The sequence below is a fragment of the Hibiscus syriacus genome, unplaced genomic scaffold, assembly GCF_006381635.1.
Source record: "Hibiscus syriacus cultivar Baekdansim isolate YM2019G1 unplaced genomic scaffold, ASM638163v2 tig00111238_pilon, whole genome shotgun sequence".
Classification (NCBI taxonomy): Eukaryota; Viridiplantae; Streptophyta; class Magnoliopsida; order Malvales; family Malvaceae; genus Hibiscus; species Hibiscus syriacus.
The window spans coordinates 216,661-236,627 of record NW_024063030.1 but is presented as its reverse complement, the minus strand read 5'-3'; the positions used below and the strand labels follow the sequence as shown (position 1 = coordinate 236,627).

Here is a 19,967-nt window from a genome sequence, read left to right as displayed (position 1 = left end):
TTTATCGTTGGACCTCACTATCAATTATCCTTTTCTCCGGTCATTATAAATCAACAAAGGAGGTGGCGCAAACGTACAACGAACGGAACGATGGTATTTGCACGAACTACAAATAAAAAGTGTCGTGGACTAGGCCTTACGATTATTAAAGTGAGAGGAGGAGACTTCATTGGTGCATCAACGATGTATGGAGTTTAAAAGGATTTTGTGAGAATTTTTAAGATGTTTTTTAGAAATTAAAATTTTTAAGAAAATAATTAAATTTCATGTTACGTGTCTACTAATAATTGAATGATAATTTTTTAATAGACATTAAGGATTTAACTTTAAAATAATAATAAAATAAATAAACACAGATTTTAACAACAATAAAATTTTAAATAACTAAATAAAAAATCATAATTGAAACACCTTTTTTTAATTAATCCCTACTTAAATACCTAATACCTCATAGCACAGAATTCTTAAAGAAAAAGAAAGAAAAAAAATCCGCCACGTCATTATAAAATCCTACGTGGTATATTTTAAGTTTCTTATTGGCTATCTAACACGAATATACACGCAAGCGCAGTACTCATTCACACTCTCCCTAGCTTAGCCTAAACCAGCGAAACGATCACATCAATTTCCGACAAATACCCAAAAAACAGAAAGACTATGGCGGTTCGTGCGACGGTGTCAAGATTCCCGACCGACTCCGACTCCCAAGAAGCTTCCGGCGTTCCATGGGGATTAACCGTTACACCGTTCGCCTCCAAAGATGAGAACAATCAAGCACCGGCCTATGGATCGGACGGCCAACTTTTACCTCGATGCGAGAATTGCTACGCTTATTTCAACACCTATTGTGAACTCGACCAATGGGCCTGGAATTGTTCTCTTTGCGGCACACTCAACGGCCTCTCTGCTGAAGCCATCGCCAGATACTCTCGTCCTCAGTCGTGTGCCGAAATGATGTCGTCCTTTATTGATCTTGAGTTGCCTTGTAAGTGTAATTTGGTTACTGAGAAAAATGAGGGATACTGACATTTTTCTTTTTCGTGTTTCTATTTAGTGGAAAGATCGGAGGACGAAATGTTGCACGCTCGTCCGGTGTATGTTGCCGCTGTTGATTTGTCGTGTGAGATCCTCGTTTACTTTGTTAGATTTTAATTTTGGTGTTATTAATTTATTTTTTTTGGGTACATGGCAATTATATTTATTCGAATTTCAGTTAGATTTATAATTGATATTGATTCCTAGGGTAAAAATGGGTCATTTAGTTGAGAATCTAGTTTCTTTTTCGTCATACAAATTTTGGATGAACCGAGTTTCATGATATTGACAACTATATTCTTAAGACCAATTTAGGACTTGAAAGTAGGAGAATTCATATTCTAGACACTTTACATGTGGAATCCATTCATGTACGGTAGTAAATATGAATATGAGAATACTGAGTAGTTATTGACATTTGACAGTTAAGTAAGATTGCACTTTGCTTATATGTTTTTATTTTGCATTTGTTGTGTGTGAAAAATACGAATGTTTATATTGCTCCAAGAAGGATGTTCAGAAGAAAAGAAAAAGGTATTGAGTTAATAACATACCTGGTCTCTAGCTCAGGTCTTCCCTTAATGTTTTGGCAGATGTTCTTATTTATGTTCTCGATTCTATATTTTAACCTATATATGCTTATAATACTTTCTCTTTTTTTGTGTTTATAGCTTCAGAAGAATTTTTGGAGCTTACTAAAAGTGCATTGCAGGCAACATTGGAAGGTTCTTTTTTGCTGGATAAAATGATTCATTGATTCTTTTTCTTCTTTTCCCCCTTTCAAAGGTTGACCCTTTTCCTTCATTTTCATTTATATTGCAGCTCTTGCACCTGGGTCTCTTTTTGGCCTAGCTACTTTCAGCCACAAAATAGGGTTATATGATGTTCAAGGACCGATACCTGTTGTAAAAAATGTTTTTGTCCCTCAGGAGACAGAGGGTACCTTACCAATTGAACTTGAAGATGTCATGCCCTTGTTACAATTTTTGGCTCCAGTATGTATTTGTACATTCTTGTTTCCTTCGTTTTTATCCTCAGCTGCTGCCTCTCATGGTTCATGCTACGTGTTTTGATTTTCTGAGTGTGATATTTAGGGAATGAAGTGGTTGTTTTGTGAGAATAGAATTGGGGAGGGGGTGAGTAGATATATCAGTTTGTATCTGAAAAAACCTTTGTTGTTTGAGTCTTTCACCTATGATATTGTGGTGTCTCCACATTTATATAAATCAAATAATGTAATTTCGTAATTGTTGCATACTGATATTGTAAAATCAATAACCTATTCAGGTTGAAACTTGTAAGGATCGTATCACATCTGCACTTGAAACTCTCAGGCCAACTACTTCATGGGAGAGAACCCCAGGGTCAGGTCAAGTGTTGGATGGTGTGTTGATGGGTGGCCGTGGTTTTGGGGTCGCAATGGAAGCATTATGCAATTACCTTGGATCAGAATATGGAAACACTTTTGCATTAGGTGTGAGAGAAACCATAGAGTTTTTCTGATTTTTCAAATGTCTTTATTCTCATCATATATGTCAATAATTTGCTACATTCTGTTATCTTCTCTGAACTCAACTGCAGCTAGAGTTTTTGCCTTTCTCTCTGGTCCTCCTGATTATGGACCTGGGCAGCTAGATACAAGAAGGTATGGTGAGCAATATGCTAGTAAGGGAGAAGATGCAGACCGTGCTTTGCTTCCTGAGCAGACACCATTCTACAAAGATCTGGTAGATTTCTTAACTTTTTTTATCTCATCTTTTGTTGCGTGGATTGGAAAATTTAGCATTGACATATTTTACAGGCTGCTGTGGCTGTTCAAGCAGGTGTATGTGTGGACATTTTTGCTGTTACAAATGAGTATACAGATTTGGCATCTCTCAAATTTCTTAGCATAGAAAGTGGTGGCTCTTTGTTCTTATATTCAAATACAGATGATTCAACACTTCCTCAGGACATGTTAGTACTATGATCTCCTCTAATTCTTTCATGGGGTTTTATCGGACTAAAATGATATTGTATTGGTTAATGGCATAACAAAGTGATATTATAACAATTATTTGCTATATTTTCTTTTAGGCTAGATACACTTCTAGTTTATTTCCTTTTTTAAAAAATAACAGTATGTGTTTATTCGAACACTTGATATCTACTTGACTTGCGTTAATGATATGGATACTCCATTTCAGTTTGTTATTGATGTTGCTTTGCAGGTACCGAATGCTAAGTCGACCATATGCTTTTAATTGTGTACTAAGATTGAGGACATCTACGGAATTCAAACCTGGCCATTCTGTAAGTTTTCCCCTTCTTTCAAGTTTTCTTATATTACCCAACAGTTCTTGCTTTCTCACTTCTTTTAATCCCTCCTTTTGCAGTATGGTCACTTCTTCCCAGATCCTCAATATGAAAATGTTCAGCACATTATTTGTTGTGATTCTTTTGCAACATATGCTTATGATTTTGATTTTTCCAATAATGTTGGATTTTCCAGGTATAAATTACTCATTCCAGTTTCTTTCTTTGAGTGAAACAAAACAAATATTCTACGGCTGTTGATTGTTGAAATTTGATGGACATGCATTCTGTAATCTGTATATCTTGCAGTAAATTGCAGGGACTTCATCTGGCATAGAATCTTATAGCTTAGTATTCTACTTTGCGTTTTCAAAATTCAATAAAATATATTCATTATGCTTGGTTAGGAATCTTTCTCAAGTCTCTCTTCTTCTTATCATGTGAGAAAATCTGAAGCTGAGCTTGCAGATTTATATTTTGTTCTTTTCATTATATTAATTCTTGCCTGAACCAGATGAGCTTACCTAAATGCTTGAAATATACTCTCTTTGAGTAGTATCTGGTTTTGCTACCTTTTTTTGTTGATAACAATTTGTGGAGCAGTACCATTGTAATATTATATCTTTTTTAATCTCCTCCTTTTTCCTTTGCAGACATTCTTCTGAATTACCTATGGTGCAAATTGCATTCCAGTACACTGTTGTCGTGCCCCCTGAGGATCTCTCTAGTTCAGGAGTGGTTTCTTCTAGTAGGTATATTGGACATTCTATTCTTACATTGTTCTTGCCAGACTACAATTGAATTGTGAACTGTTTCATTCTTGATGGCTTGACTATAGGCTCATCTGCACGTCAATGAGATTAGTTTATTATCATTCATGTCAAACTCCTTTTGATTTGAGTTCCAAGTTATTAAGCATAATCAATTGACAATTTTCTTTCTGTAGCTATTTTTGGGCTTAGCTTAATAAGTTCTCATCATTTATGCAGAGGCAAGCATTCACTTAAGCGGCGACTTAGAATACGAACTTTGCAGTATGGCACAGCTCAAAATCTTAATGAACTTTATGACAGTGTTGATCCTGAAGCAGTGCTATCTTTACTTGTTCACAAGGTTTGCCTTCTCTCTTTTCATGTCTTCTAGATGTGTGCTTATGCATTTTATTTTTTGAGTATCGTCTCTAATATTTTATATATATATATATATATATAATTTAATTCTAAAGGTTATATTAGCCTCTTTGGAGCGAGGAGTTAGAGAGGGAAGGATCTTGCTTCACGATTGGCTAGTTATCCTCACAACTCAATACAATGAAGCTTTTAATCTTATCCAATACAAGAATGGAAGTAGTTCAATCGCTGCTCAGATTGATGTTACCTTCTCGCATTGCCCACAACTGCAACTTTTACCTCGCTTGGTTTTTGCCTTGCTTCGAAATCCCCTTATGCGTTTCCACGAAGAAGGTGTTCACCCTGATTACCGGATTTATATGCAATGTCTTTTCAGGTACATGTTGCTTAAATGATTGGATCTGGGTTATATTCTTATGTCACACTCTTAAATAATCAAGAGATTCAATGAACCATACGCACACCCTGGTGGCTGTTGAATCTTTCAAAGGCACAGGCCTTTGAGTCTTTAAATTTACTTAATTAGTGGAAGATTGATTCGTGAAGCTATCTCTAATATCAGTAACTATAAACTGCTATCTCTAATATCAGTAACTATAAACTTATCCTAGCAGCTTATTTTGGAAGTTTAGCTGGAGTCATGTTTTTAATTTTTTTTTGTCCTCATTAATGGATGTTTGATTATCGTTTAAGACTCCTATGGCTTTTACCTTGATAGATGATAACTATAACTCTGAAATGTTTCTCCCATATATATGATGCAGTGCATTGGAACCAAGTTCTCTTTACCGTGCCATCTACCCAATGCTAACATCATATTCAACGCCAGATACACAAGCCTATCCTCGGCACTCATTGAGTCGTACTGCTCTGATCACCAGTGGAAGTCCGATATTTTTCCTTGATGCATTTACCACTCTAATCGTCTTTTATTCGTCTACAGCAGACCCTAACCTTCCTTTTCCTCCACCCCATGACTGTAAGCTGTTTGATCATTTGTCAGTGGTTTCTCTCTTAGAAGTTGATTCTTAAGAATCGAACTGGAAGTTTATTAGCTGTGATTTCTTCTGAGGTAAATCATTCTTATCAGGTTTGCTGCGATCTACTATCAACAAACTGAAACAAGATCGCTGTATTACTCCCAAACTTGTGTTTATCCGGGGAGGGCATGATGATGCCACGGTGTTTGAGAACTATCTTATCGAGGAGCAGGATGTCGACGGAAGTGGCATAACCAGTGTCATGGGCTTTGTATCTTTCCTCGAAGATATCACCCAAAGTGTGTTGGAGTACTTGAAATAGAAGATTTTGTACCATTTCTGTAATTTGAACCCAGGGCAAAGTAGAAATATACGTTTTGCTAGAGGCAGATGAACCAGCAGACAAGAAATGGCTAAATCCCGAAATGGACTGCCTGCATTTTTGTAGTTCAGCTCTGTTTGGTTAAAGACGGTCGGGGTGTCTCTTACACCATTTCCGAAATGAGGGGTTGTTGTCATTGCTTATGTTAACCGGACTTGAAATGAGTGTTCTATACGGGGTATGGAAGAAGATGAATGGTGTCACGCATTTATTAGATAGACTTGATAATGTAAACAATATGAAATATTAGAAATATACTTTTATTAAGAAAATTAGACAAAATAAAAATAAATTGACACTTATTTGTAATTAAACCTTAGATAAATTATAGATATATAAAAATATTGGAAATTAAATAAAAATAATATGCCTTTAGTTATGTTTCAGATTAAGCCCATTGAACAAGGGATGCTCATGCGTCTAAGCTATTTTTAAAGTTGAAACTCGCCGCAAGTGATGTTTGGATAACACCCTAGTGCTAATAGCATTTCTGACCGTGCTGCACCTCAACTTTCTAACTGGTGTTTCTTGCTCTAGTGAAAAATCTTAGTTTAAACACGACACTCTTTCTAATTCTATTGTTGCCTATGGTTTTGTTTATTCGTTTTTATCTATAAAAGTTGTAAACTAGTAATAATGAATTCATTCCATCAGTACGACCGTGCATCCAATTAAATTGGCAGTTCACACCGTAAAGCTTAGATCCTTGCTCTCTCAACTATCGAAGGGTTCTTTCCCACCATCTATAACTCTGGTATCTTCCACCCAAGCCCATTTATTGAAATGTTCCTATTTTTCACTGCTACTCGAGAGAAATGATATATATACATATACATATACATATTTTCATCGTGGGTTGATCTTGTTCGCTCTTTTCTTTTAATTCATAGCTGATTGTATTGTTGAGCTCCAATGGGGTTGTCAAAATTTTAAACTATATTTTTGAAGAAGAGGTGGAGTATGAAGAAGTGGAGGTAGAACAAGAGGAAGAAATAGAAGAGGAGGTGGAAGAAGAAGAAGATCAGGATGTTGAAAATGCTAAGGGGGCTGATGTTTCTGAGACTAAATCTGAAGATGGGGATGGGGATGGAAATAGGAAGCATGCTGAGCTTCTTGCTCGCCCTCCTCATGGTTCTGAAGTTTATATAGGAGGCATTCCACATGGTGTTTCTCAGGAGGATTTGAAAGGCTTTTGTGAATCTGTTGGAGAAGTTACTGGGGTGTGCTTTTATGATGTTTGTGAGGAATATTTTCTTTTCTACTTGAGACAAAGACTTACATCACACTCTATGATGACAGGTTCGGATTATGAAAGGTAAAGATTCAAGTGAAAACAAGGGCTTTGCATTTGTGACCTTTAGAAGCGTAGAATCGGCCTGTAAAGCCATTGATGAGCTAAATAATCCTGAGTTTAAGGTGCGAGTCTTCTTATGCTTCATTTATATGTTAACATTGCCCAAGCTAATAAGTATCGCATCTTAACCTGAAAGGACTTACAGAATTTTAGCTGTGATGCATATGGACACTAAATTTAGAGACGAGTAACAATCACAAGTGTACAACGCATCCCCATTTTCTCTTTATTTCTAACAACAGCGTTCTTAGGTTTGATATTTTCAAATATGTTTCTTTGGTTGCTGAATCTCTCTACCTCAGGGTAGAAAAATAAAATGTTCTACATCCCAATCAAAGAATCAATTGTTTATTGGTAATCTTCCTAGAAGCTGGAGAGAGGAACACCTAAGGAAGGTCTTGTTAGAGGCTGGGCCCGGAGTTACTGGTTTGGCATTGGTGAAGGTTAGTTTAATGAACTAGTGCTTTCCTACTGTAGTCTCTAGTATTGGAGACTACTGTTTACTGTTGATTTGAAAGGGCTGTTTATAGGTAATGTTGTGTAATAACAGCGAAATTTTAAAATAATATTTAATTGAAATTTGAGATTTTAATTGTAAAAATTTGTAAATTTTGGGGATTAAATTAATTTTTTTATAAAATTTATAGTTTATTTTAGAGTTAAAGAAAATTCAGGGACTAAACCCTGAATTAACCCAAGAAAAATTGGTAAGTTTGGTTGATTCAACTTCCAACATCGATTCAGACGCCATCCGACCTCCGATCATTGTTTTGAAAACACCATCATGTTCATCATCGAGCGAGGAACAAATCCCTTAAGTTAATTGAAGTGAAACGCTGCCAAACGCCGTTAATTTCAAGTCAAAGCCTCAACGTTTTTTTAGCATAACCGCCTAGAAAATCCTAAATTCATTGCCGGTCGTTACTCCGTTTTTGACACCTCCCGCACCATCGTGTTCCTTGTGTCGTTCCGAGTCCACCAGTGTCCTCCTTGTCTTCGGCGGCGGCGGCGCGTGTGGAGGTGAAACAGTCAAAGTTTCCGATTTGTTGAAATCGAGCTCTCCGCCATTCAAAAATTTGAACCGAGCTTTGTAAGTATCTCGAAATCGCTCAAAATAATTTTTAGGAATTTTTCCGTGAAATTTACGCAGCTGGAAGAGCCCTCACGCGCCCCCACTGCGCGTGGGGAAGATTAAAATGACCAGTTTGACCGGTTTTTCAAAGGGTTTGAAAGGTTTTGACCCGACCGTTGACCGGGTGTTATTTTAGTAATTAATTCAAAATGGATACTATTTCAGTAATTAATTTGAAATGGGTGATATTTTAGTAATTAATTCGAAATGGTGTTATTTTAGTAATTAATTCAAAATATGTGCTATTTTAGTAATTAATTCGAAAAGGTGCTATTCTTGTAATTATTTTAAAAATGGTGCTATTTCTATAAAATGGTCGATAATTTGTTGACCTCCTTTGTCCAAAATTTTGACCGGCTATTAAACGGTCGTTAATCTTTTCCGAGTATACCTATCATGACAGTTTTCGACGTCCCGAATCCGTTTTTGGGGTCTATTTCACCAAATTCAAATCCGAAAGTCTCCAAATCGTCCGTCAAACCCGTTGACTTTGATTTTGACCAAGAATTTGAATTTTCGGAATGTCATATTTTATGTATTTCGACGTTCTAAATCTGATTTCGAAGTCCGTTTTACCAAATTCTGACCTAAAACCCCGAATCGAGCATGTGAAACCAAAAAGGCTTAGTATTTTAATATTTTGATTATTTATTTGAGATATGGTTAAGGAATTGATTAAGTAAGATATTTTATGAAGGTACTCGTGTTTCACTTGAGCGAGGATCAGTCAGGTCCGGTGTTGTCCGTTCGTCAGATCAGTCTGAATCGCTTAATACAAAAATTACCCGTAGGTTTCCGTATATTATTTAAATAAAGATTAAGATTATTTATATTAGGATTCCAATATGGATTTTTTTCCCGATTCGTAGGATCTAGCGCTGCAGCAGAACGTGGTCGACAGACCCAGTAATAGGCTTCCCTATCTGATTTCTCATACTGTTACAGGTGTGTTTTTTGAAGGTGTTATTTTAAAGTGTTAAAATATCGGTCTGAATACCGTTTGTTTGATATATGATTTATGGCACACTTATGATATGATCTCTGGTTACGGTATATTTTTATACCTGATTTCTGAATATGGCTTATCTGATATATAATTTACTGTACGTTAATGATTCGATTTTATTTGTTTTCTGTAATTCTGAATATGATTTCTAAGCATGAAACATTTCATGTTTTAAAGTATTAATCATTGCTTTCACTCAATGCATTCATGTTTAGTAATATCATTGGGGGGTATATGTTGGAGGAAGAATATATGCAGGCTCCTCAGCTGTGTGCTCAGGGCCTTACTGTTGTGCCGGGATTGTATGGTTATGGGAAACCTACACATTTGTTGTGATCGGATGGGGGTGGTGTTCAAATTTCTTTAACGACATGCTTGCATAAATCAATTTTACTGAAATATTTTTATCAGTATGTTTTTATATACATTGTACGGAGCACACTGGGCTTTTTAGCTCATTCTGTAGTTTTACACTTTTTAATATAAGAACAGAGTGTAAGCTAGCAGATTTGGCATCAGGGAAGATCAATTACTTATTTTGTACGAACGTATATCTCTATATATTTTTCAGTTGTGTTTGGTGACATGTATTTGCTATCGTTTTGGATATATATGTATTATTAATATTTTGTTCTATATTACATCTAATGTATTATAAGTTGTTTTAAATATAAAAAAAATCTCTGAATGGGATATGTGACTACTTAGGTTTGGGTCTAACTTACAGACCGGGTTTGGGGGGTTACATTTGGTGGTATCAGAGCTTTCAATTTTAAACACTCATACTGTATATGAGTCCTAAACTTTGGATTTAAAAAGAAAAAAAACGTGTCACCTTATGTTATGATTTAAAGTTTTTTTTTGAGATCCTTGATGTTAATCTGACATATATTTCAAATTCTTTCTGTAGAGCCTTATAGATCCAAAGATGAGTGCTGCTAAAGGTCGTAGAACAGTACGTGGACGTGGTCGAGGGCGAGTTGCTCGACCTTCTGTTACGATCGACGACCCGATGTCTCCACGTGATCCTCCTGTTCCACAAGTAGATCCGACCCTTTCTCATGATGATCAGTTTACTCCTGTGAGAGACCCTCCTGTTGCTGAAGATGAGGATACTTATATGAACGAAGATGCCATTAATAGAGCTATCATTCGCATGTTTCAGAGAGCTGCTAGAGCCCCTAGTAACATGATTGCAATGGAGATTTCAAATTCTTTGGTCGCTGCTGGTGTAATTCCATTCGAGGGTATTACTGGTGGACCTCCGACAGACGCTGAGTATTAGCTGGAGGACACAGAGAGGATTATGGATGAGATGGACCTCATACCTTAGCAGAAGTTGAATGGGGCCCTAACTATGTTGAAGAAAGAGAACTTCAGATGGTGGCAATCAATTTCTGGTAGTATTTCGAGAAACCAGTTAACATGGGATCTTTTTAAGACGCGTTTCTGGAGTTGTTATATTGGAGAGAGATACCTGCAGGAGCGACGTCAGGAGTTTCAGAATTTGGAGCAGGGTAACATGTCTGTTATGGATTACGAGGTTGAGTTTATCCGATTGAGCCGTTATGCTCCTGGACTTGTTGAGACAGACACAGATAAATGCTTGAGGTTCGAGAATGGACTCTGGCATGAAATCAGGAGCCGAGTTGCTACTCACCGGGAGAAGAATTTCGATGTCTTGGTTGAGATAGCCAATACTGCTGAGGAAATAGATTGACTGTGTATAGAGCACAAGAGAGATAGTGATCGAGCTCAAACCCGATTCAGGAGACCTTCTGGTTCTAATTATTCATCTGCACACCCGAGCAAGAGAGGCAGGGGTGAATCTTTCCAGAGAGGTGGTGTAAGTGTCAGGCCTGTGGCATCTGGTTCTTTAGCTGTTCAGTCTTCTAGACCTGTTGATTCTGGGTCGCAGTCATGTAATTATTGTGGGAAACCTCATCTTAGGGAATACAGGATAAAATTGGGTACCTATTTTAAATATGGTTCTGGTGACCATTTTGTAAATGATTGTACATGGTCAGGTCCTACAGTTCAAACACCAACTCGTACTCCTGTTAGTTCTCATAGTACAATTCAGACTCCAGTAAGGGGTCGTACTCAGAAGAGAGCACCTGGATCCGCTAGTAGAGGCCGAACATCTCAGAGTAGGGGTCCAGTCAGATCTGAGGCCAGACAGCCTGTATTGGTTTACATTGCCAGACTTCGACAGGATCGCGATTGGCCTAATGTGACTGCAGGTACTGTTACTATTCATTCAGTTCCCTACTTTGCATTGTTCGATAGTGGTTCCACTAATTCCTATGTATCGTATTCCGTTTCTGAGGGTCTAAATATTCCTATTGAGAATACTGAGCATTCGGTGATAGTTCAAAGTCCCTTAGGCAAGTCCATAGTGTTGGATCGTATTTTTAGAGAATGTCCTATAGAGATCAATGGGGAGATTTTTCTGGCCGACCTGATGGAGTTACCCTTTGAAGAGTTTGATTTGATTCTCGGCGTAGATTGGTTGGACAAACATCGAGTAAATATTGATTTTGAGACCAAGAGAGTTGTTCTGAAAACCCCAGATAATCGAAAGATTGTAATGATCGGAGAACGCCGTGGATTTCTGACGAATGTTGTGTCTGCTTTGGTAGCTGATAAGATGATCAGGAAGGGTTCTAAGGCGTTTATTGCTTATATTTTGGATACTAGGAGTTCTCAATCTGATATTGAATGTATCTGGATTGTCAATGAATTTCCTGATATTTTCCCCATAAGTTACCTGGATTACCTCCGGATAGAAAAGTCGAGTTTGAGATTGAAGTCTATTATGGTTCCACTCCGATTTCAATGGCTCCTTATCATATAACCCCAAAGGAGCTTAAGGAACTGAAAGTCCAACTCCAGAAGTTGTTGGACAGGGGATTTATCCGACCCAATGTATCACCGTAGGGAGCCCCAATTCTCTTTGTCAAGAAGAAAGATGGGACATTAAGACTCTGTATTGATTATAGGAAACTGAACAAGCTCACGGTTAAAAACAAATATCATCTGCCCAAGATCGATGATTTATTTGACCAATTTCGAGGGGCTTCTATCTTTTCAAAGATAGACTTGAGATCTGGTTATTACCAACTTAAAGTGAAATATTCTGATATCCCGAAGACATATTTCCGTACTCTGTATGGGTACTATGAGTTTTTAGTGATGTCATTCGGGTTAAAAAATGCCCCTGTTGCTTTTATGGATCTGATGCATCGGGCGTTTTGACCTTATTTGGACCAGTTTGTAGTTGTGTTCATTGATGACATACTGGTGTATTCTAGAAGTGAAGCAGAACATGAGAAACATTTAAGAATTGTTCTACAAACTCTAAGGGAGAATAAGCTATACGCTAAGTTGAGCAAGTGTGAGTTCTGGCTCAACAAAGTGACTTTTCTTGGACATATCGTCTCTGCTGATGGCATTCAGGTGGATCAGAGCAAAGTGGAGGCTATTCTGAAATGGAAGCAACCCAGGAACGTCTCTGAGATCCGTAGTTTCTTGGGCTTAGCTGGTTACTATTGTCGTTTCGTTGAGGGGTTCTCCCTTATTGCAGCTCATCTGACAAAACTATTGAGGAAAAATGTTCCATTTGTCTGGTCTGAGGACCAACAAGCTAGCTTTGAGAAATTGAAGACTGTTCTAACTCAAGCCCCAGTGTTGATTCAGCCTGAATTTGGGAAAGATTTTTCTGTCTACATTGATGCTTCTCATTCTGGATTAGGATGTGTTTTGATGCAAGGTGGGAAGGTTGTCGCTTATGCGTCACGTCAGTTAAAGTCGTATGAGCGTAACTATCCTACTCACGATCTGGAGTTAGCTGCTGTTGTTTTTGCTTTAAAGATCTGGAGACACTACCTCTACGGAGAAAAGTATTATATCTATACTGATCATAAGAGTTTGAAGTATCTGCTTACTCAGAAAGAATTGAATTTGAGACAGCGTCGCTGGTTGGAGCTTCTAAAGGACTATGATTTTGAGATAGAATATCATCCAGGAAAGGCTAATGTAGTGGCCGATGCCTTGAGTCGTAAGTCGATATCAGATTTAAGAGCCTTATTCACCAACTTGAGTTTATTTGATGATAATAGTCTGTTAGCAGAGTTGAAGATTAAACCTACTTTTGCTGAGGAGATTAAGGCCAAACAGCTCTTTGATAGCTCATTGTTTCCCATTATTGAACAAGTTAAGCAGGGATCGAGTTCGGAGTATACTGTGGATAAGGATGGTATTTTGTGTTTTCATGGTCGTTACTGCGTCCCTAAAGATGATGAGTTGAGACGAGTTATTATTCAGGAGGCTCATAGTAGTCCTTATGATATGCACCCTGACGGGGACAAAATGTACAATAATCTCAATGAGCGCTACTTTTGGACTGGTATGAAAAAGAATATTTCAGATTTTGTGGCGAGGTGTTTGACTTGTCAGCAAGTTAAGGCAGAACACCAGAATCCATCTGGATTGTTACAGTCAATTAAGATTTCTGAGTGGAAATGGGAGCGCATTACGATGGACTTCGTTACTGGTCTTCCTCTGACTCCTTCCAAAAATGATTCTATTTGGGTAATTATTGATCTACTGACCAAGTCAGCGCACTTTATCCCTATTCGGGTTAATTAATCTCTGGACAAACTGGCTAGATTGTATATTTCTGGGATCGTTAGACTTCATGGTGTTCCGTTGTCTATCATATCTGATAGAGATCCGAGGTTCACTTCCAGGTTCTGGAAGGCTTTGCACGAGGCTCTTGGTACTCGTTTGAATTTCAGTACAAATTTTCATCCTCAGACTGATGGATAGTCTAAACGAGTTATTCAAGTGTTGGAGGATATGTTTCGGAGTTGTGTGATTAATTTTCGTGGTAGTTGGGAAGATTTCTTGCCGTTAACTGAGTTTACTTACAATAATAGTTACCAGGCAAGTATTCGTATGGCACCGTATGAGGCTCTGTATGGACGTAGATGTCGTGCTCCTATTTGTTGGACAGAGTTGCATGATAGAAAAACTTTGGGTCTAGACTTGGTTTGAGATACTGAAGATACTGTCAAACTGATCCGTGATCGCTTAGGAGATGCATTTGATAGGCAAAAATCCTATTTGTTGGACAGAGTTGCATGATAGAAAAACTTTGGGTCCAAACTTGGTTTGAGAGATTGAAGATATTGTCAAACTGATCCGTGATCGCTTAGGAGATGCATTTGATAGGCAGAAATCATACGCAGATAAGCGACGTAAGGATATCGAGTTTGAGGTTGGAGATCAAGTTTTTCTCAAGGTATCTTCATGGAATAAGGTATTGATATTTGGACGTAAAGGTAAACTGAGTCCGCGATTTATTGGGCCGTATCTTATTCTGAAGAAAGTCGGACCTGTTGCTTATCAGCTTGAGTTGCCTCCTCAGCTCAGTCGTATTCATGATGTTTTTCATGTGTCTATGTTGAGGCTATACCGTCCAGATCCAGATCACACCATTCAAGTTGATGAGGTAGAGCTGAGACCTGATTTGTCATATGAGGAGGAGCCTGTTCAGGTTTTAGAGAGAGATAAGTGAGTTCTTCGAAATAGGCGTATTCTAATGGTCAAAGTTCAGTAGAGTAATCGTAGCCCCTCAGAAGCTACATGGGAGATATTGGAGTCAATGGAGGTTCAATTTCCCCATATATTTTCATAAGGTAAATTTCGAGGACGAAATTTCTTGTAGATGGGGATAATTGTAACAACTCAGAAATTTCAAAATAATATTTAATTGAAATTTGAGGTTTTAATTGTGAAAATTTGTGAATTTTGGGGACTAAATTAGAAGTTTTTAAAACTTGTAGCTTATTTTAGAGTTAAAGAAAATTCAGGAACTAAACCCTGAATTTACCCAAGAAAAGTTGGTAAGTTTGGTTGATATATACGTGCAATTGGTTTCTGAAAATCAGAAACCAATTGCTCTCAAAGTTCCCTCCCCCAACCTCAACTTCCAACCTCGATTCCGACGCCATCCGACCTCCGATCGTTGTTTTGAAAACACCATCGTGTTCATCATCGAGCGAGGAACAAATCCCTTAAGTTAATTGAAGTGAAACGATGCCAAACGCCGTGAATTTCAAGTCAAAGCCTCGACATTTTTTTTAGCAAACCGCCTAAAAAATCCTAAATTCATTGCCGATCGTTGCTCCGTTTTTTACACCTCCCGCACCATCGTGTTCCTTGTGTCGTTCCGAGTCCACCGGTGTCCTCCTTGTCTTCGGCGGCTGCATCGCGTGTGGAGGTGAAGTAGTCAAAGTTTCCGATTTGTTGAAATCGAGCTCTCTGCCGTTTAAAATTTTGAACTGAGCTTTGTAAGTATCTCGAAATCGCTCAAAATAATTTTTAGGAATTTTTTCGTGAATTTTACGCTGCTTGAAGAGCCCCCACGCGCCGCCACTGCGCGTGGGGAAGATTAAAATGATCGGTTTGACCGATTTTTCAAAGGGTTTGACCGATTTTGACCTGACCCATTGACTCGACCCGACCGTTGATCGGGTGCTATTTTAGTAATTAATTTGAAATGAGTGCTATTTCAGTAATTAATTTGAAATGGGTGTTATTTTAGTAATTAATTCAAAATGGTGCTATTTTAGTAATTAATTCAAAATAGGTGCTACTTTAGTAATTAATTCAAAAATGTGTTATTTTGTAATTATTTTAAAAAGTGTGTTATTTCTGTAAAATGGTCGATAATTTGTTGACCTCTTTTAACCAGAATTTTGACCGGCTTTGATCGGCTATTAAACGACCGTTAATCTTTTCCGAATATACCTATCCTGGTAGTTTTTGATGTCCCGAATCTGTTTTTGGGGTCTATTTCACCAAATTCAAATCCGAAAGTCTCCAAATCGTCAGTCAAACCCGTTGACTTTGATTTTGACCAAGAATTCGAATTTTCGGAAGGTCATGTTTTATGTATTTTGACGTCCTGAATCTGATTCCGAAGTCCGTTTTACCAAATTTTGACCCTAAACCCCGAATCGAGCATGTGAAACCAAAAAGGCTTAGTATTTTAGTATTTTGATTATTTATTTGAGATATGGTTAAGGAATTGATTAAGTAAGATATTTTATGAAGGTACTCGTGTTTCACCTGAGCGAGGACCAGTCAGGTCCGGTGTTGTCCGTTCGTCAGATCAATCCGAACCGCGTAATACAAGAATTACCTGTAGGTTTCTGTATATTATTTAAATAAAGATTAAGATTATTTATATTAGGATTCCAATATGGATTTTTTTTTCCGATTCGTAGAATCTAGCGCTACAGCATAGCGTGATTGACAGACCCAGTAATATGCTTCCCTATCTGATTTCTCATACTGTTACAGGTGTGTTTCTTGAAGGTGTTATTTTAATGTGTTAAAATATCGATCTAAATACCGTTTGTTTGATATATGATTTATGGCACACTTATGATATGATCTCTGGTTATGATATATTTTTATACCTGATTTCTGAATATGGCTTATCTGATATATAATTTACTGTACGTTAATGATTCGATTTTATTTGTTTTCTATAATTCTGAATATGATTTCTAAGCATGAAACATTTCATGTTTTAAAGTATTAATCATTGTTTTCACTAGATGCATTCATGTTTAGTAATATCATTGGGGGTATATGTTGGAGGAAGAATATATGCAGGCTCCTCAGCTGTGTGCTCAGGGCCTTACTGTTGTGCCGGGTTGTATGGTTATGGGAAACCTACACATTTGTTGTGATCAGATGGGGGTAGTGTTCATATTTCTTTAACGACATGCTTGCATAAATCGATTTTACTGAAATATTTTTATCAGTATGTTTTTATATACACTGTACGGAACACATTGGGCTTTTTAGCTCATTCTGTAGTTTTACCCTTTTCAGATAACAACAGACTGTAAGCTAGCAGATTTGGCATCAGGTAAGATCAACTACTTATTTTGTACGAACGTATATCTGTATATGTTTTTCAGTTGTGTTTGGTGACATGTATTTGCTATCGTTTTGGATATATCTGTATTATTAATATTTTGTTCTATATTACATCTAATGTATTATAAGTTGTTTTAAATATTAAAAAAAATCTTTAAATGAGATATTTGACCATTTAGGTTTGGGTCTAACTTAGAGACCGGGTTTGAGGGGTTACATGTTGTCTGGTGTATCCATTATGTGTTTACAGGATATGAAGAGCTTAAGTAATATAGCAACAGGAGCTTTGCCTTTGTGGAGTACTATAACAATGCATGACCCTGGTATTCAAGGCAAAAGATGATGAATCAAGAATTCAGGATTGGTGATAATGCTCCAACTGTGAGCTGGGCTGATCCCAAAACTGCTGATTCGTCTGCTGCTTCCCAGGTATCATTAAGTTGCTCTCTTTACCTTCCTGGCTTCCTGTAATTTTCTTTTTGCAGTTAATATGTTCATGCACTTCTCACTGGGGACGTTTTCCCTCCATATCCCACTCTTTTAAGGTGAAGCTGATTTGCATGCATTTTAATGTGTATCATCATGTGCATTGATAACTTAGATTCATCTCATATGAAGCAATAACCTTACCTAGTGATTCTTCCTAACTGAGGGCCATTGATGTGTCTTTCAGTGTAATTTGAAAAGAAGTGTGTATGTTAGGGAGGCATGGGGAAAATCGTCGAAGTAATTTTCTCTATCTCGTATCTGTTGTTAGGGGATGGGCATTGGCACAACAGGTTAGGTTGCTTCATTTTGACCTTGGAGGTCATGGGTTCAAGTAATAGAAACAACTACTTTGCAAGTGTGTGTAAGCTGTGTACATCTCTCCCTTTCCAAATAGATTATGCAGGACTCTCTCGCACTGGGCCATCCCTTATCTTTGATAGTTCTGATAACTGTTAAATTTCTTACCCCTGTTTTCGTGGATTTGTTACATGGACTACTTTTTTTCTAAGCCAAATATCTCCTCGTAGGTAAATCAGTTTTCCTTTCTGGTGGTCATCACATTAATCGCAATTTATTTTGTGGTGTCTTCCTAACCATGTTTTAGAATTGTTAATTTGGAGTTAACCTGTCTTATGCAGGTGAAGGCACTTTATGTAAAGAATTTGCCAAAGGATGTCAAGCAAGATCAGTTAAAGAAGCTATTTGAACATCATGGAAAGATAAGAAAGCAGTTCTACCTCCAGTTAAACCTGGACAAGAGAAATAGAATTGCTTTTGTTCATTTTGCAGAGAGATCTTGTGCTATGAAAGCTTTGAATAGCTCAGAAAAATATGAATTGGGTGGTAATTACTGAATTCTTATCCTTCTAGCATTTTTGTTTACTAATATCTAATTCTGAATGTCATTATTGTGTTTTTCAGGCCAAGTTATGGAATGTTCTCTTGCAAAGCTCTAACAGATCAAAAGAGTCCTCACTGGGGGTCAAGTTCTCAGACATCAGGTTTTCTTCCTGATTATCCGTCCCGCATTGGCTACGGTCTCGTTGGGGGTGCATATGGTGCTCTAGGTCCAGGATATGGTGTTCCGGGCCTTACACAGGTGAGATCTCTGCATGTTCAATGCATGTTTGATTGCTTCTGTATCTTCATTATTTTTTCTCAATACCCCACAGGTGATTATTAGTCTTCGTTTTCAACCTCTGCATTTGACTTGTGCATGTCAATGATTTCCTTGCCAAATATTAAATCTTTCTATGTGGTTTAGCATTGTGTGTTTTTGTCGGTGAGCTTCTATCTAAACCCAATATTTACCGAGTTTGGCTTTAGAAGAACCATCCTTAAGGTTTCAGTGAAGTAGGTTATTTGGAGATATATTGGACGTGGTCCTGTATTTGGCTTTTATAATTAAAAGTTCCATGTTTTTGTAAGTATTGGTCTGTTTTTAGTTTGGCTTTGCTTTTGGATACGAGGTTTTTCTTTTTCCTCGAAAGAGAAAGTACATTTAAAATTATAGTTTTCTTGGTTCTCCTGGCATAGAAAATATTCAGAGAACTGTATCGTTTCCGATAGGACTGCGATGAGTGCTTGAAGAATCAGACAAATAGCTAGCTTGACCTTTTACCACAAATTCCCACATGCTGAATGTCTAATTTTGATCGGTGGATATAGTTTAAGATATAATGAACTGTGTTTTGAGGCTTGTGGTGCCAGTCAAGATGTAATATAATGCTCTTAGTCTCCTCATTATCCTTTTGTTTACTTGTTTTATGAGTTATCGAGATTTAATCTGATATAAAATTTATGTCATCTACAGCCATTAATCTATGGGTTGGGAGGGCACCAACTACAACTGCATGTCAATGATGCCAATGCTTCTGCCCGATGGCCGAATCGGATATGTCCTGTAAGTTCGGTATTTTATTTTCTATTCAATATTTTGAACTTTTAAATGCCATTATTTTCTTTAAGGTTCTGTTTAGCTGATGCAAGTAAAATTAATCACTCTGTCTCATCTAAATGTCAAAATATGATTCATCAAAATCAGTAGACAGAAAAAGAAAAACTTTATTTTATTTTTCCTGGTTCTTTATTATCTTTGTTTTCCTGTAAATTTCATGATGGATGATATTATTGTTCTTCAGTGACATTATGTTATTTTGATCTTATAATAGGACATGCCTAATGAATTAAAACCATCTATCATCA

General features: G+C 37.3%; 3 protein-coding genes across 3 annotated transcripts; all 3 read left to right on the top strand.

Moving 5' to 3' along the window:
• Window positions 1-657: 657 nt before the first annotated feature.
• On the top strand, window positions 658-5,762 carry LOC120156847 (protein transport protein SEC24-like). The gene is made up of 14 exons (XM_039168102.1): window positions 658-985; window positions 1,055-1,120; window positions 1,707-1,760; window positions 1,858-2,030; window positions 2,323-2,509; window positions 2,617-2,762; window positions 2,837-2,991; window positions 3,246-3,327; window positions 3,411-3,526; window positions 3,984-4,082; window positions 4,320-4,443; window positions 4,556-4,836; window positions 5,225-5,439; window positions 5,551-5,762. The coding sequence occupies exons 1-14, from the start codon at window positions 658-660 to the stop codon at window positions 5,760-5,762; spliced, it is 2,238 nt and encodes a 745-aa protein (XP_039024033.1).
• Window positions 5,763-5,982: 220 nt separating this feature from the next.
• On the top strand, window positions 5,983-7,652 carry LOC120157175 (heterogeneous nuclear ribonucleoprotein Q-like). Its single transcript, XM_039168408.1, has 4 exons — window positions 5,983-6,051; window positions 6,713-7,042; window positions 7,122-7,238; window positions 7,479-7,652. The coding sequence occupies exons 1-4, from the start codon at window positions 5,983-5,985 to the stop codon at window positions 7,635-7,637; spliced, it is 675 nt and encodes a 224-aa protein (XP_039024339.1). The 3' UTR covers window positions 7,638-7,652.
• A 9,902-nt stretch (window positions 7,653-17,554) lies between these two features.
• On the top strand, window positions 17,555-19,665 carry LOC120156884 (heterogeneous nuclear ribonucleoprotein Q-like). Its single transcript, XM_039168151.1, has 4 exons — window positions 17,555-17,702; window positions 18,401-18,605; window positions 18,684-18,861; window positions 19,576-19,665. Exons 1-3 carry the CDS (start codon window positions 17,613-17,615, stop codon window positions 18,716-18,718), a joined length of 330 nt encoding a protein of 109 aa, XP_039024082.1. The 5' UTR covers window positions 17,555-17,612; the 3' UTR covers window positions 18,719-18,861; window positions 19,576-19,665.
• Window positions 19,666-19,967: the final 302 nt, after the last annotated feature.

Coding starts and splice junctions, on each gene's coding strand:
- LOC120156884 (XM_039168151.1), top strand. CDS start 17,613: ATGATGAATCAAGAATTCAGGATTGGTGATAATGCTCCAACTGTGAGC. Junction 17,703..18,400: donor ATTCGTCTGCTGCTTCCCAG/GTATCATTAAGT, acceptor TGTCTTATGCAG/GTGAAGGCACTTTATGTAAA. Junction 18,606..18,683: donor AGAAAAATATGAATTGGGTG/GTAATTACTGAA, acceptor TGTGTTTTTCAG/GCCAAGTTATGGAATGTTCT.
- LOC120156847 (XM_039168102.1), top strand. CDS start 658: ATGGCGGTTCGTGCGACGGTGTCAAGATTCCCGACCGACTCCGACTCC. Junction 1,761..1,857: donor ATTGCAGGCAACATTGGAAG/GTTCTTTTTTGC, acceptor TTTATATTGCAG/CTCTTGCACCTGGGTCTCTT. Junction 4,837..5,224: donor TATATGCAATGTCTTTTCAG/GTACATGTTGCT, acceptor TATATGATGCAG/TGCATTGGAACCAAGTTCTC.
- LOC120157175 (XM_039168408.1), top strand. CDS start 5,983: ATGAGTGTTCTATACGGGGTATGGAAGAAGATGAATGGTGTCACGCAT. Junction 7,043..7,121: donor CTGTTGGAGAAGTTACTGGG/GTGTGCTTTTAT, acceptor CTATGATGACAG/GTTCGGATTATGAAAGGTAA. Junction 7,239..7,478: donor TAAATAATCCTGAGTTTAAG/GTGCGAGTCTTC, acceptor TCTCTACCTCAG/GGTAGAAAAATAAAATGTTC.